Source organism: Polypterus senegalus, chromosome 1 (assembly GCF_016835505.1).
Source record: "Polypterus senegalus isolate Bchr_013 chromosome 1, ASM1683550v1, whole genome shotgun sequence".
Taxonomy (NCBI): Eukaryota; Metazoa; Chordata; class Cladistia; order Polypteriformes; family Polypteridae; genus Polypterus; species Polypterus senegalus.
The window spans coordinates 318133343-318150717 of NC_053154.1; the positions used below are offsets into that span (position 1 = coordinate 318133343).

The 17375-nt window shown below is 39.6% G+C and overlaps 1 protein-coding gene across 7 annotated transcripts in view; it reads left to right on the forward strand.

Annotated features, from left to right (window-relative positions):
• LOC120515558 (receptor-type tyrosine-protein phosphatase eta-like) overlaps positions 1-17375 on the forward strand; it is a 156182-nt gene that overhangs the window by 92119 nt on the left and 46688 nt on the right. For all 7 annotated transcript variants that reach the window (XM_039736647.1, XM_039736670.1, XM_039736654.1 and 4 more), the window contains 2 exons: positions 3639-3890; positions 10402-10656. In XM_039736647.1, the coding sequence (XP_039592581.1) occupies positions 3639-3890; positions 10402-10656 (507 nt within the window). The remainder of the gene's footprint in view (positions 1-3638; positions 3891-10401; positions 10657-17375) is intronic.

Sequence of the window (17375 nt, forward strand, 5' to 3'; positions counted from 1 at the left end):
TGGGGTACAAAATAGAGTACACTGATAGGAAATCTGCAGAGTTTATGGAAAGTTGCTTGTAAGTGCCTGACACTGTTGGGAACCTTACTTTCATGGCCTCAATCAAATCTGCATCACTTTCATGGAATCCATCAAATGGAGGCAATGTAATATACAAAGTACAAATAGTAAATATTGGGAGGATTTTATGGACCAACAGCTCCTCCATCAATGTGACTGATTTGTTTCCAGCGACTAGCTACATGTTCAGTGTCACTGCGGTAGCACTGGATAATCAGACAGAAGGAAGTAATACTAACATCACACGATACACACGTGAGTTTTACCTGTTTATGTGGTGTTCTATCTTTTTACAAATAAAAATTTAATAATTTTTTCATTATATTTTTCTGAACAAATTCCTTTTAGCTAAATATTTTGCGGCACGGTGCCGCAGTGGTAGCACTGCTGCCTCGAGGTAAGGAGACCTGGGTTCGCTTCCCGGGTCCTCCCTGCATGGAGTTTGCATGTTCTCCCCGTGTCTGCATTGGTTTCCTCCCACAGTCCAAAGACATGCAGGTTAGGTGCGTTGGCGATCCTAAATTGCCCCTCTTGTGTGCTTGGTGTGTGTGTGTGCCATGCGATGGGCTGGCGCCCTGCCTGGGGTTTGTTTCCTGCCATGTGCCCTGTATTGGCTGGGATTGGCTCCAGCAGACCCCTGTGACCCAGTAGTTAGGATATAGCGGGTTGGATAATGGATGGATGGATAAATATTTTGCAGAATGTTACATTTAGGGCAACAATTATCCTCTAATAAGGTACTTTTCGATATATGAATATTTAGGGGTACCCACCCATCCCCAATAGTAGAAAAACTATCCATCCATTGTCCAACCTGCTGAATCCGAACACAGGGTCACGGGGGTCTGCTGTAGCCAATCCCAGCCAACACAGGAACCAATCCCAGGCAGGGTGCCAACCCACCGCAGGACACACATAAACACACTAGGGCCAATTTAGAATCGCCAATCCACCTAAACTGCATGTCTTTGGATTGTGGAAGGAAACCCACGCAGACAAGGGGAGAACATGCAAACTCCACGGAGGGAGGACCCGGGAAGCGAACCTGGGTCTCCTAACTGCGAGGCAGCAGCGCTACCACTGCGCCACCGTGCCACCCTAGAAAAACTACATGCCTCAAAATCTCAAAAATGCCTTAATGGATTGTTGAAATATTAGAAAAAACAAAATTAGCCAACATGTTCTTTTCATTTGTTGATATTTCTTTTTAATAATGCTCTCGCAAATGGGAAATTCTAAAGCACTTATGTTCCTGTTTCGCCACTGTGTTAACAGCAATTTCACAGAGAAAGAGGGCATGGCATTAAATGCAAATGAAAGCCATCTGCAGAAGCAAAGTGAAAGCAGCAAAGTTTCATGATGCTCAAAGATGTGGTTACTAGGCTTACCAAGTAACAAATATATCTAATATATGTTACTTTCCACCTCCTTCATCTTATCTGCAACCTTGAGCAAATACTGTCAGGTGGACTACAATTCCTATCAGCCATTGCGGTGCTCCAGGTGATTTTGACAGCACTCACAAAGATTAACTTAGAGCATCAACAAACATGGCATCTCATCAAAGGTTGCTGTGTTTTTTTTTTCTTCATTCAGCCACTTTGGGAAACAATTTTATCGTTTCAATGGATTACAGTGTTTACCTTAAACCAATGTTTCTCAAACTTTCTGGCCTTTATAACCAGCAGGCATCATTTGAAGAGTGGTGAGGTTTCACCCTGTCATGAATTCAATGTGATTAGAAGAGAAAAGGGAAATTAGAAACAGGGGAAAAAAATATTGCACAGTGTTGCCAATTGCTTCAGTGCGCCGAGAACATGTCATGTTTTAAAAATAAATCTGAGATAAACTGATTACACCACATTTTTTTTTAATTGGTGAATAGCCTTGCATTTTTTAAAAAGCCAACACTGTTGCCCAACTGGCACATTAATCAGCGATCAGCAGTACAGTAATTGGTTTTTGAAGTGAAAAAATGCAAAGAGGAAATTCAAAAAACTAAAAAAAAATAAAAACAAACGGCAAATTAACTGATGGAGCCAAACCATGATTGACCAGAACGAATTGCGATTTTTTCTATAGCTGATGGAGATGCTGTTTTTTCAGAATGTTTTTAGTAAAGGGCTGTGCTTTTCAATGAATAAAAGTAATTAGTGTTTTTTTTTTTGCTAGACATTTATTAAAATCCACTATATACTGAGGCAGTAGCAATCTTTCTCTTTGATGCTAAAGGAGAATCAAACTTTCTAGCAAATTTTAGTTTTGAAGGAATTTAATTTAAATCAATTTTGTAACATTATTGATTACTGAATTAATATGGATTGCTGCTTTAATCTCTTTCACATCAATAACACCAAAACTGTATGTGGCATTTTCAAGGGTAAGCAACACAGGTGAACTAATGGCACCTGGTAAAAAAAATATAAATCATGTATACAGAAAGTACTTAAGTTACATAGTACTAAATTGTCCATAAATGTTAAAAAAAATATATTTTGTCACCATATCGCCTAGCCCTACCAGCAACCACAGTATAACTTCCCATTAGTTTTGGAGACTGGAATATAAGAGCAGATAAGGTGACATACAGAGCAGTGTTAGTTTGTACTGTGCATCTTAATTATGTGGATGTCCAATAGCTCAAATGAGAACTGGGTAACAAAAATTGAATTACCTTTTAAACTAATGCTTTTGGAGGGGTGGTAGTTAAATTAACATTTAAGTCCCAATTGTAAGTATACTGTAGTTTAATATTTAGCTTAACTTTCTGTCAGAAAGTAGCTGAAATATCGATTCAGAATGTATAACAAAGGAGCAAAGCTGTTGGAGTCGTCTTACCTTCTGCATAATATGTGCACATTTTACATTAATTTTGTTCAATTTTCAAGTGAGATGTGTCTCTGTGGCATTTTGGGACTTGCCATCTTCTTTCTGTGGCTGCACATGGAAAGCATCAACTTAACAGTTAGCAGATATGACCTAAAAACATTTGAAAAAGGTGAAAGAACATACGTTTTTGTCAATGTTAAAAATGTTATACAGTACATGGAATTGACTTTTAGTTTGGGTCATCACATTATTTTATGCCCATACTTGGTTTCCATGTCATGTTTTAAAACTACACTTTAATGACTTGTTTAACTTATATTAATTTTCTTTGTCCTTACTGTGCTTTTCTTTGCTTACAAAGAGCCTAATAGTGATGTGTATTTTACTGCCATGTCTTTAGCAACAATTAGAGACAAAATCGCATACTGTACAGAGTATAACTGGTGCAAAAGAAGAGTTTTTTTGACAAATATTATTATGACAGTTCTGATGACAGTCAGACGACTGTGTGTACATTCACTGTCACTTCTGTCAAGCTGAATGGTGAAACTGAGGAAAGTGTACAGATTTAGTGTTCATTTTTGTTTTCTGCAGCTGAAGTTTTGTGGAGTATGCAATAATTGCTGCAATTAAATGTCGTTGAAATCTGCTGTTGGATGCTTCTTTATGATTGAATTACACATGCATTGTGAACTTTTCAAGTAACCAATTTTAAAAATGTGTCTATCACCCCTTTCTTGCACACACAGTACCTGAAACTGTTAGGAACCTTATTTTCATGGCTTCAACCACATCTGCATTACTTTCTTGGAATCCACCAAATGGAGGCACTGTAACATACAGAGCAGAAGTAGTGAATATTAATAAGACATTATGGACCAACAGCTCCTTCATCAATGTGACTGCTCTAACTCCAGCGACTAGCTACACGTTCAGTGTCACTGCAGTGGCACTAGATCATCAGACAGAAGGAAGTAATGTTACCATCACACGATATACACGTGAGTTTTGTCTATTCATATAGAATTCTACAATCTAATAACATTAATAAAGCTTTTTAAATATTTTTTGTATTTTGTGTTATAGTTAAGAATATTCATTAATTTGAGGCAGTGAGGGGTTATTGCATTAGCAATGGTATGCGTGTTTCTACCTGTGCTGTCCTCAACTAACTTCTCTATCCTGTATTTAATTTTTTGTGACCCAGTCACAAAAAGCCTTGCTACTGACATTTACCCGAGTATAATACTTTCCAATTTTAATTTAATTATGAACAGTTGAATAGACAGTGAAGAGTGAATTCAATAAAAAATTTATAGTGACTTTCAGTTTTAGCATATTGAATAACATACTATTTTTGTTCATTTTTAAGACCAGCTACTGTATGTGCTCCAAGTGCACACATTATAATCTGATAAAGGAAATTAAACATTATAGATACTGTGAACGCTGGCCCCGGCACAGACAGACGGACATCATATTTTGCTCCCCACACACCGTTTATTTACAATATTATCAAATATACAAAGTCACGTGCACTCACGAACCCCAGTGCCTCTTGCACCGAATCCCCCAAAGTCCAGGGCCCACAGTCTCTGTGCCTTTCTTCCTGGCCGCCTCCTGTCCGCTCTCCAGCTCAGTCCTTCTGCCTCCCGACTTCCACCATCACTGGAGGGAGGCGGCCCCTTAAATAATGCCCCGGATGAGCCCCAGGTGCTTCTGCCTCTAGCCACGCCCAAGCGTGGCGGAAGTGTCGGCTGTCTTCCTGGCAGCTCTCCGGGTGCCACACAAAGTCTTCCCCCCGGCACTTCCTGGTGTGGCGGAAGTGCGGGCTCCCGGATAATTAGGCACCGGGGCGCCGCCTGGCGGTGGCCACGGGTCCCTACAGGGCTGGGCTTCAAAGCCCTGTACCCGAGGCCCCTTGCCTAACCAGGACGGACGCCCCCACTCCGTCTGGAGGAGGCACTCGCCCTCCTCCGGTCCTCCAAGGCGTCCCGGCCGGGCTCCAGCCCCAACCGGCAACCGCACGGGATAAACCGGCATCGGGCGCCGCCTGGCGGTGACCACGGGCCCCTACAGGGAAGGGCTTCCATGCCCTCAACCCGTGGCCCCAACAGAACCAGGACGGACGCCTCGCGGTCTGGAGGAGGCACAAGCCCTCCTCACGTCCTCCTGGGCGTCCCGGCCGGGCTCCAGCCCCGGCCGGGCCACAATACATTTAGTATACATACTGTATTTGTGTGTGTGTGTGTATATGTATGTTATAAAACATCCATTATCCAACCCGCTATATCCTAACTACAGGGTCACAGGGGTCTGCTAGAGCCAATCCCAGGCAACACAAACCCCCAGGCAGGGTGCCAGCCCACCACAGGGCACATACGCGGGACAATTTAGGATTGCCAATGCACCTAACCTACATGTCTTTGGACTGTGGGAGAAAATCCACGCAGACACGGGGAGAACATGCAAACTCCACGCAGGGAGGACCCTGGGAAGCGAACCCCGGTCTCCTAACTGCGAGGTAGCAGTGCTACCACTGCGCCATCGTGTCACCCATTAAAACATAATTATAAAATAATACATTAATTAATAATTAAATACACACTGAATCATAAATTTAATTTTAATGTAAAATGAACACAAATAAATAAAAAAGGCATATCTTAAACTTAAACAACGACCTTAAACCTAAATGTTTAACAAGATACTACTTGAGCAAGTACACCCTGAATTTGAATTATTTCCTAAAAGTTAAGTTGAAAAGAAGGAAATAAGAAAGCGAGGCCAATGTATTAATGATCAAATTGTTATATGAGACAAAGGTGGGTCAAATTAAAAATGAAACGATTCAAACGACTGTTGACTTTGAATGCACTGCTGAAGACCGATTTAATTGTTGCGCCCCTTTGGACAGCTTAGCACGTGTATAGATTTAATGCTTTTTTGGTTGGTGTGCTTTGGGAATTTTTGGTTAAAAAAAGTGTGCCACCACAGAAAAACGGCTGGAAAACATTGCACCTTTACTACTGGCATGCTAAAAAAAGAACTCTGTAGCTTTTATCTCTCATAAAAACTGACATTACTTGGTTGGTTACATTGCATAAATTAGTGAAAAATACTGCAAACTAGAATAATGGGTTGGGATAATCATTACATTCCTATTTCATAGAATTTTGTCATTATATTAAGGCAGTCAGCACTGGAAGGTGGCTGGCAGACTGGCAAGTTAAGTGCAGAGCTAGCAGAAGCATATTTTCTTTTTAGTGGCAATCAAAGATAAGTTATTTAGCACTTATGTGATATGACATTGATTCAATCTTTTTACAGAACAAAAAAGAAAAAAAAAGCATAATTTTTACCTTTGCAACTTTTCTCTAGCATTGCACCAGGTCTGCTATAAACGAGCCCCTTTCCTGCCCCTATGACAGTATTTATAAATCAAGAATATCAAGACCAGTGCTACGTATTGACATGTGACGTATTGTTGTAAACTGCATAATCCGAAATGTTAAACCTTTAAATGAAAATTATATATCGTAACATTTTTAAAGGTAGTACAGTGTATGAATTCGGTACTGGATATATATCTTAATTCTTTAGGCACACACATATTTATTCTATTGTTTCGTAATGTTAAAAACAAAAGCATGAAAATGCTGCCATGACAAAAAGCACTGTCAGTTTACGTCTGCCAGTTTGGGATGCATCTGTATTTACACGTTAACTTTCCCATGCTTTATATATATATATATATATATATATATATATAAAATAGCCATGTGCCAACTACGTTGCGCGTGTTAAAGTTGTCTTTGAAGGGCTCCCTGTTTAAACACGGCTGCCAGTCGTGAACTGGGCCCTTCGTTGCACAGCATTATGATTTTTTATAAGGGAAACAAAATTACAAAAGAAAACCCTTGGATATTGATTCGATAGGAATGGCCTACTCTGAATCACTGTCCGAATAGTAATTATGTGGTGGTGTAGGAGCATTTCTGCTTCTGTCCGTTCACAGTCCGTCTCGTTTTCACGACGCTGTTGTTTCACTCACGATGTCTTCTCAACCTTTCTCCAATCTCACAGGTTGCTTTATGGCAATCCAAAGAGTAAGGCAATATACACGGAGCAATGGTTATAAAAGGGTACACATAGGTATCCAGGCTCTTTAAAGCATAAATAGGGATCACTTCACTGACATGTGAGCAAGTCAGGGTACCACTGTTAGACGCGCAGCACTCGCCACCTACAACATAACAATAATTATTTCCGGATCGTGCTGTTACGTTGTCATTCATTTTACCCACTGTCTTTCTTTCATTCATGTGTTACGTAGGCATGTACCGTTTATCTTCGGCAATCTCATTCTCTAACCAGGCCTCAGGAGCTAACCAGCGTAACACTGTCCACCACCCCTTACATTGTTGACATCCGTGAGTAACAACAACGCACTAAACTGGAAGGTGGTCTACGCATGCGTGGAATTTGCGGACAAACAAAGATCAGGATCTAAATGACGATCTCTTTAGTTAATTTAAAGCACAACAATTTGTTTAGTTTGAATGTCTGTGTTTTGAGGTGTGACTGGAGTACTACAGTCTTCAGTAGTATAAGCTTGGAGGAGATTCTTAATGCAATGCCTATGTTTTATCTGTCTCTCTACTGCCATCTAGTGCTTCTTCTTCTAATTCATTCACGGACAAACAAAGATCAAGATCCAAATGAAGATTATATATAGATATATATATATATATATATAGATATAGATATATATATAGATATAGATATAGACGCTAGGTGTCACTGTTGTCCACCTTTACCCAACAGACAGTACACAGGACATGGGATAAAATCATTAAGAAGATATTTAAAGTATCTCACAAAAGTAACTATACCCCTCACATTTTTGTAAATATTTTATGATATTGTTTCAAGGGGCAACACTGAAGATATGACACTTTGATGCAATGTTAAGTAGTCAGTGTACAGCTTGTATAACAGAGTAAATTTGCTGTCCCCTCAAAATAACTCAACACACAGCCATTAATGGCTAAACTGCTGGCAACAAAAGTGAGTACACCCCTAAGTGAAAAATGTCCAAATTGTGCCCAATTACCCATTTTCCCTTGCTGGTGTCATGTGACTCGTTAGTGTTACAAGGTCTCAGATATGAATGGGGAGCAGGTGTGTTAAATTTGGTGTTATCGCTCTCATACTGGTCACTGGAAGTTCAACATGGCACCTAATGGCAAAGAACTCTCTGATGATCTGAAAAAAAGAATTGTTGCTCTACATAAAGATGACCGAGGCTATAAGAAGATTCCCAACACCCTGAAACTGAGCTTCAGCACAGTGGCCAAGACCATACAGCAGATTAACAGGACAGATTCTACGCAAAACAGGCCTCACTATGGTTGACCAAAGAAGTTGAATGCACATGCTTAGCGTCATATCCAGAGGTTGTCTTTTGAAAATAGACGTATGAGTGCTGCCAGCATTGCTGCAGAGGTTGAAGCGGTGGGAGGTCAGCCTGTCAGTGCTCAGACCATATGCCTCAGATGATGCACAAGAAAGCCCACAAACATTTTGCTGAAGACAAGCTGACTAAGGACATGGATTACTGAATGAGACCAAGATAAACTTATTTGGTTCAGATGGTGTCAAGCATGTGTGGCGGCAACCAGGTGAGGAGTACAAAGACAAGTGGTGGGAGTGTCATGGTTTGGGGCTGCATGGGTGCTGATGGCACTGGGGAGCTGCAGTTCATTGAGGGAACTATGTATGCCAACATGTACTGTGACTTACTGAAGCATAGCATGATCCCCTCCCTTCAGAAACTGGGCCGCAGGGCAGTATTCCAACACAATAACAACCCCAAACACACCTCCAAGACGACCACTGCCTTGCTAAAGAAACTGAGGGTAAAGGTGCTGGACTGGCCAAGCATGTCTCCAGACCTAAACCCTATTGAGCATCTGTGGGGCATCCTCAAATGGAAGGTGGAGGAGCGCAAGGTCTCTAACATCTACCAGCTCCGTGATGTGGTCGTGGAAGAGGATTCCAGTGGCAGCCTGTGAAGCTCTAGTGAACTCCATGCCCAAGAGAGAAGGCAGTGCTGGAAAATAATGGTGGCCACCCAAAATATTGACACTTTGGACACAATTTGGACATTTTTCACTTAGGGGTGTACTTACTTTTGTTGCCAGCGGTTTAGACATTAATGGCTGTGTGTTGAGTTATTTTGAGGGATCAGACAATTTACAATGTTATACAAGCTGTACTCGGACTACTTTACATTGTATCAAAGCGTCATATCTTCAGTGTTGTCCCATGAAAAGATGTAATAAAATATTTACAAAAATGTGAGAGGTGTACTCACTTTTGTGAGATACTATATTTTCTTTCTTCTTCTTTGTATTGTGCCCCGAAACACCTCCACACAATAAACAGCAATAAGTCAGCAAAACTAACCACTAATTTCCCCTCCACACCTCCCAGCAAGCTCTGTCACGCTCCCTCCCAACTCCGGCTCGCTTGCTGGGTGTCTAACAGCCCCTTATATAGTCCTTGACCCAGAAGTGGTTCTTTCCTTCTGTCCATGTGACTCACTGGCACTTCCAGGTCAGATGGAGAATTACATTTTTCTTCAGCCCGAAAGTATGTTTGTGTTCCTGTCCCCATTACTTTGTAGTACTTCTGGGCTATATAAATAATAGGAACTCCCCAGTTTCCCTGTAGCGTCTCCTGGCGGCACCAGCAGGGCTTTATTACTGAACTCCAAGATCGTATCCTGGGTGCTGCCAGATCCCAGGGAAGCTGCCATCTAGTGTTTTGGGGGAGGCAGTAACAGGGAAAACCTGCCTTCACCCATCCTTTGCATCACTGGGGTTTCCCGGCCAGGATGAGCTATGTGTGTGTGTTTAATTACTGTATATGTATATATTTAACAACAGCTCTCTATACTGAGAAATGTGTTTCATTTAAAAATCTTACACTTATTTCCTAGATTGTACATATTTATATTAACTTTTAAGCAAAACATTATTTAATTTAATTATATTGTTGAATCGACAGAGTATGAGGAATGGATTAATATTTATTGACCATGACATTGTGTGTCTTTGAATTTCATTTAAGTTTCTTATTCTGTCATAAGTGAAATTGCACATCTGCAGAAAAACAACATAATTGGTAATATCATACATTGTATAGCATATTTAATAATCTGAAACTTAAATTCTGGATTGCTCATATCCTTATTAGATTAGATAGACTGTTTTTTTTTTTTCATTTATATTATAAATTTAGAGAACGAAGAATGCAATTGATATTTAGTTATAAACATATATGCTCTTGGTTTTATTTATTTTAGTTTATAAAAGTTTGTAAAGTCTAAGTAAGTTATATTGACTAATGCAATAACCATAATGTGGTACACAGAAAAAATATATGAATTTGTAATATCATACTTTCTTTTATATTCATTTTTTTCCTTATTTCTTACGCATTCAGTGCCTAACATCATTGTGAACCCTACTTCTGTTGCTTTAACAACATCCTCCATATCCCTTTCCTGGAGTCCACCAGTAGGCGGCAGTGTGACATACAAAGTATACTTACTGAACAATGGAACTGTAGTTTTAACAAATACGTCATCTGTTAATGTGACTGGACTGATGCCTGCGACTAGCTACCAGTTCAGTGTCTCTGCAGTTGCACAGGATCATGAAACAGAAGGAAACAATGTTACCATCACACAATATACAAGTAAGTTCTGACAAGTTTAAATATCATTAAATTACTTTATTTTTATGCAATTTAATATAGTGTGTAACTGAATGGAGTCTGAATAAATGGGAATATTAAAAAGTTAGTTTAAACTTAGGTTTTACCATATTTGATTTATTATGTAACATATTTATTGGTTAATTTTACAAAGCCACATTTTATGCTCTCTAGGTAAACATTATAATCAGTAAAAGGTAAATAAACATTCAAGTGAATATATTTAATAGCCTGAAACATATGTTTGGACACTACATATATCCAAAATTTTAGAATAAATATATATATTTTTTTCATTTGTATTTTTTTCATTTGGAATTGGATTAGTGACCATAGCCATAAATCCTGCAATTTATTTATTTATGTTACTTTTTAATTTTATGTAATTGACTTCATCAATTACGAAACTGAGGAATGGAATATCATTTTTTTCTGTTACTAAACTATATACAGTATGTGCAGAAGAACTACACAACTTAGTAATGTCGTGTGACATTTAGTGTGACATACAAAGTATACATACTGAACAATGGATCTGTAGTTTTGACAAATATGTCATCTATTAATGTGACTGGACTGATGCCTGCAACTAGCTACAAGTTCAGTGTCTCGGCTGTTGTACAGGATAATAAAACAGAAGGAAACAATGTTACCATCACGCAATACACAAGTAATTTCTGACAATTTTAAATGTTATTAAATTATGTGAGATCCTTCTGTCTCTGTCTTGGATTTGGTGTTTTGCTCCCCTGTCCTTTCTATTGCTGATAGCAGTGAATATAGCATAAATGAACTGTGTCCCAGCACCAAGTTAAATATGTACAACAGGGGTCTCCAACACGTCGCTCATGAGCTACCGGTAGCTCGCAACCCCTTTCCATGTAGCTCACCAAACAGTTAATGGATCCTACATAAATTTGAAAACTTAATTAGTCAAATTAGGGGTGGGCAGTCTTTCCAAAAAACCATATCACGATCCACAATCTGAATCTTTTTAGTGGCATACACTTAAGAGAATATCCGGACTCAAACTCATCAAGACCTCAGTAACACTTTATTTTAAATATCAAACAAAGTTGAATTCAATTGTTCTCTCGTTCGCTAGCTAAACAGAGTTTAGGACCACGCCCTGAAGCTGGCGAGTGAGTGAGGAGAGCGATCTCCCTTCGGCCCGTTGGGTGGATCTCTGATTCACGCAAATAAATCGGTACTGCAAGTGAACTATGATAAATAGCGAAATGAGAGAAGTCACAAAATCAACTGGAATGTTCAAGCAAATTATAGAAAAAAACCTGATCTAAATATGTTAAGTAGTACTGTCATGAAAAGCGGACAGACAGGCAGACATTCGATTTTATGTATTATATATTAGTAAAACTTCAAAATAAGGTGCAGTGTGACAGATAGGGGGTGCTGTCGTCCCCTTAAACCCTCAGACAATATGTCAGACACCAGGTAAAAGCCCAATTATTATTTATTTTGACAATAGTACAGTGCACAAGCACCCTCCACTCCACAATACTCATTCAGTAATCAATACTCAATAATAAACAATCCTCCACTCCCAGACGCATTGCCACCCTTCCACCCAACTCAGCTCAATTCTGGGATCTCCTACAATCCTTTATATAATCTGTGACCCGGAAGTGCTTCTGAACCCCTGTCCATGTGACTTCTTAACACTTCCGGGTCAGATCAAAAGTCTTCTTTTCTTCAACCCGGAAGCACATCATTTCCTCTGTGCATGTGACTAGGACGCACTTCCGGGTTGTAGGCGAAACTCTCGTTGCTCCTCCCTGAAGCGCTTTTTAGCGGCCCCCGTGGTATCCAGCATGGCTGTGAATATAATCTCCATTGTCTACAATTCCCTGCTGGCATTCGGGGCACCTCCATGCTGCAGGGAGGGCTCCATCTGGCGGTCTGGGGGTATTGGCCGGGATGAATGGCCGGCCATAGTCCACAGCAGTTAAAGTCTCAACAGCAATCTCAGCATTTCTGGAGGTTAGTAGAGCCAGATAACTATAATAATCTTCACCAAGCAGCTCTGAAAATGTCTGCTTTGTTTGGTTCTCCATAACTCTGTGAGTCTGACATGAATGTCTTGAAGTTCAGAACAAGACTGACAGACGAACATTTAAATGACTCCATAAGAGTGAACCTCAGTGGTTCCACTGCACCATACACCTGCCTCTCTTGTTGAGTCATCTGACTAACTCAAAAACACATCACACATGCAACTGGACATGTGAATAAAGTGACACAGTGACATGGAACAAAATGACAATCTGTGGATTTGGAATTGCATTGTTTTGTTTTGACAGCATTCATGTTTTAATTCAATAATGTGAGATACACCAGAAAATGCATACAGACATACAAAATGCACTTGTAGGTGAACTAAATATTTTTTGTGATGTTTTAATGCAAAATGTGAGTTGTGGACAGGGCCGGATAAAGGTGGGTGCTATTGATGCTGCAGCATTAGGCCAATTCCTGAAATAGGCCCAAATGAAAACGGACAAGAATTTTCCAGAAGCTGAACAGTTTTCCTTTGCTATATTAACCTCAAAATAATTCTTAGAATGAAATTTGGAGTCCGACTTTCAGACGCCTAGACACAGCGTTACTTATTATACAGTTACTATTGTTCTTTGTGCTGTGACGTAACTATAACATCATTGTGTTTATTGTTAACCGAAGATTTCAAGTTAATGCTATCAGTTTTATGTTAAACAGTTTACTTAGTAATTTAGCTGCGTTTTTTGCAATATCTTGGGGATTCTTGCCACTTTATTATTGTTTGGTAAGTGCCATGTACTAAATTTTTCACCTTGAAAGTTAGTTGTATAATAAAAATCGATGGCTATTTAAATGGTTATCTGTAAAGGTAAAACTAAAAGCCTCATGGATGTTTAGAATTTTTAAAATCCTCGACAGAATTCTGGTCTATTATGAAATTTAACTCGTGGACAATTTTTTACCCTCAAGAGCCTGAACTGAGTCACTTTGACCCAATGTCTCTGCAAATTAATTTTTTCTTACTCTGTTTCGTAAGAGAATTGTGAAATTTTGTGTATTTCATTGTTAGGTTTTCTGCATTAAGTGCACTTTTCAGACAATTGCTGTTGAATGTTGATGTTACATAGTTTGATGTTAATCTCAAGTTGTTACGATACTACGTCGTTATTACTATTCATGTTCAATAAAGGCTGGCTGGTTGCGCCACAAGCAATTAAGGCTCCTTGGTCAGTCTGAGTGCGCATGTACGGTGATTGTCGAATGCACATGCACCAATGCCGAGAAGAAATAGGCCTTTTTTGCGCTGCAGCATCAGGCCCAATTTCGTTTTAATCTGGCCCAGTTTGTGGACACCAACATTTTGTAAATGTTCATGCAAAACAAGCTTATTCAGTTTGTTTGGGTTGAAATAAGCTATGAGAATAAACATTCGAAAACATAAGTAGCTCTCGGCCATTTTGATTTTGTAAAAGCAGCTCTCAGGGGAAAAAAGGTTGGAGACCCCTGGTGTGCAAAGCTATGGTTAAATTTTAAATAAACTAAAATTATATTTAGATTCCATTTGTAGCTGACTAGTAGTGTTAGAGAGTTTTGCTTATTTTAGTAGCATTATTATAGCAACTGGACTTTCAAGGTGTCTGGAACTGGCCTGCAATGTAAGGGAATCACTAAACCACAATTTTTGGCATTGTTCTTTTAGCAGGTGGACAAAGCTTCATATTTTCAAAGTTCTAATTAATCCTGTCTTTTATGGAGCAGAGACATGGGCTTTGAGATGGTCTTTTGGTGCTAAAATTATATTACTTTGTTATAAAGCCTCTCATTAGAAGATCTTGGGACTGTTGCAGTGTCATTGTATGAACTGATAGGTTGCTTTGCACATGGAATCTACAGCTGTTACCTACATGATAGAAGATCCATGACTCTATTACTTTGGTCATGCAGCTCACTTTATTTGGCTGATCTTGATCACCAGATACTGTGTGTTACAAAATCTCATTAGTACCAGCAATAGAAGAGCCATTCACAGGGAAACTGTCTGCTAATTAATGGCTACTGTTGGCAGATGGGTGTAAGTTGGGATCCTGAATGGGTGCTTTCTTGAACGAATCATAGTGGTTGGTGATTTTGTGTGCATGCCAGCCTGCTGCCTAGTCACACATGATGTTCGTAATGTTGTTTCTATACTATTTTGATTAATTTTGAAATTCCAGGTTTTGCACTCTTGACCTACACATTTGTACATGGAAAATAAACTTTTAAGCAGATATTTAGTAACCTACAATATAAATCCTGGAAAGCAATCCATATCAGTTCTTAAACTAAATATTGTAGCAGACAGTAGACGAGAGTATTTATTGAATAAATACCCTCAGTGTGTACCGCAGAGGGCTTAAGCAGTTCATCATGACGTCTGCAACCTAAATGACAGTAAACTCTGTAGAAACAGCAGGTCTGTTTCACAGTTTTCCAAGTTTCCACTTTCCAGAGGCTGAGCATCACGCCATATGGGTAGTTTAAATATGAATGCCACAATTACCAGGCAGCACAGTGTTCTGAGCAGTAGGAAGTGTGAAGGAGATCCTGTGTGGGGCAGTCTCCTGTGAGGAGGTAAGCAGCTGGCCTGGGCCTAAAGTACTGAATTGTAGGATGAAGTGAGGCTGTGCAAGCTGGTGGGAGTTAGGACAGACTACAGTGCAACACTTGACAAGTCCTGAGGATTCCCATCAATTATTGGGAATCTTATGGGACGTTAGATTCATCAGGGGCTCCTGCCATGTGTTCCTGTCCTGTGCCATTTTCCAGACAGTGCAAAGTCTGAAATTAAGTGGACAGAAGTGATCTTTGTTGGTTTGGGACTATATGTATCTCAGTCCATCATACTGATGTCTTCTCTCCCATGGTGGTCCTTTAATACATGCTTGCATTTATCTTGTGTGATTAAGTGCTCTTTTCTTGAGTGTCCTTTTGACCATGATCTTCAACTTTTGCTTTGGCTCACTTTGCATATAAATTCTAGATTTTCATTCTCTTGTTTCACATATTGACTACAATTACTGTTTTGCATTCTGGGCTGTATTTACTTCCTCCGTTTGACTTTGACTAGTTTTATATAACCACAACTGATGTTATTTCTCTTTTTAAACTCATCCTACCATTTGCAGCCAATACTTACAGAATGAGAAAATGCCCAGATAGATAGACAGGAATGTACAGCTTGCTCAGAGCATCTCAAAGCATTCAAATTTGCCAAGCATTTTAAATTATGTACACTGCACAACAGCTGACTGGCTGGTCAAGTCTGCCAGGTACACAGATTAAAAATGAGGAGAAATCATAGGTAACCAAATCCATTTGTCTCCTTTGCTTTTCTTAATGTTTTAGTAGAGCTTAATTTTATCCAAAACGTACTATGGTAGCCAAAGGTTTAAAGTGTGCCTCTGTCATCTGTGAGTTTTATTCCACCTTACATTATTTTACTTAAGATGTGACTGGGGCCATGAATAAACCCACTGAGAGAGTGAAAGCATTACTGCCATGTAAGCAAAATGACAGAGAGAAGGCACAACTGAGATGAGATTCCCCCCTATAGCCTAATGGTCATTTTATGGTTAACGGTTACTGTGTGCTTTTTCTATTTAACTTATGCCAGCAAAAGATTGTATTCCCGTGTTTAGAAATAGCATGTTCTTATTTTGGAACTAAACACTGTGAGAAGAGTACAAAAGCCTTGGCACTGCACTGCAGAATAGAAGCTAACGGATGGAGGACATTTGCTCTTGTCTGTACCTAGGGCACATGCTTGCCACACTGTCAAAGTGGGCAGAGCCAACTGCAGGAATCTCACGAGTGCATGCTTTTGCCAGGGGCTTTCCTTTGAATATTATGTTATTGTGAGTGTCAAATGATATTAAAAGAAGCCAAGTGTATCCTTTCTTTAGTGTTATTTTTCCTTTCTTTGTCATAGAGTTTCTGCTGTACAACTAAAGTAGGATATAATATTTTATTTTATACGAGTAATATACATATATAAACCTCTGGTTTAGTAAGAGCTGCAATTTCTAGCAAACCTATTTCCAAGGAGTTTACACCCCCTGCTGGATTTACAAATTAAAATATGTGGGCAGAATATTTTTTTATTTTATTTTTATAGATACTTTATTAATCCCAAAGGGAAATTCACATACTCCTGCAGCAGCATACTGATAAAGAACAATATTAAGAGTGATAACTATGAAAGTATAACAGACAGACAATAATTTTGTATAATATTAATGTTTACCCCCCGGGTGGAACTGAAGAGTCGCATAGTGTGAGGGAGGAACGATCTCCAAAGAGCCTGCCTTCCTCACCAGTTTGTCCAGGCGTGAGGTGTCCTCCTTCTTTATGCTGCCTCCCCAGCACACCACCGCGTAGAAGAGGGCGTTCGCCACAACCGTCTGATAGAACATCTACAGCATCTTATTGCAGATGTTGAAGGACGCCAGCCTTCTAAGGAAGTATAGTCGGCTCTATCCTCTCTTGCACAGAGCATCAGTATTGGCAGTCCAGTCCAATTTATCATCCAGTTGCACTCCCAGGTATTTATAGGTCTGTAGCCTCTGCACAGTCACCTCTGATGATCACGGGGTCCATGAGGGGCCTGGGCCTCCTAAAATCCACCACCAGCTCCTTTGTCTTGC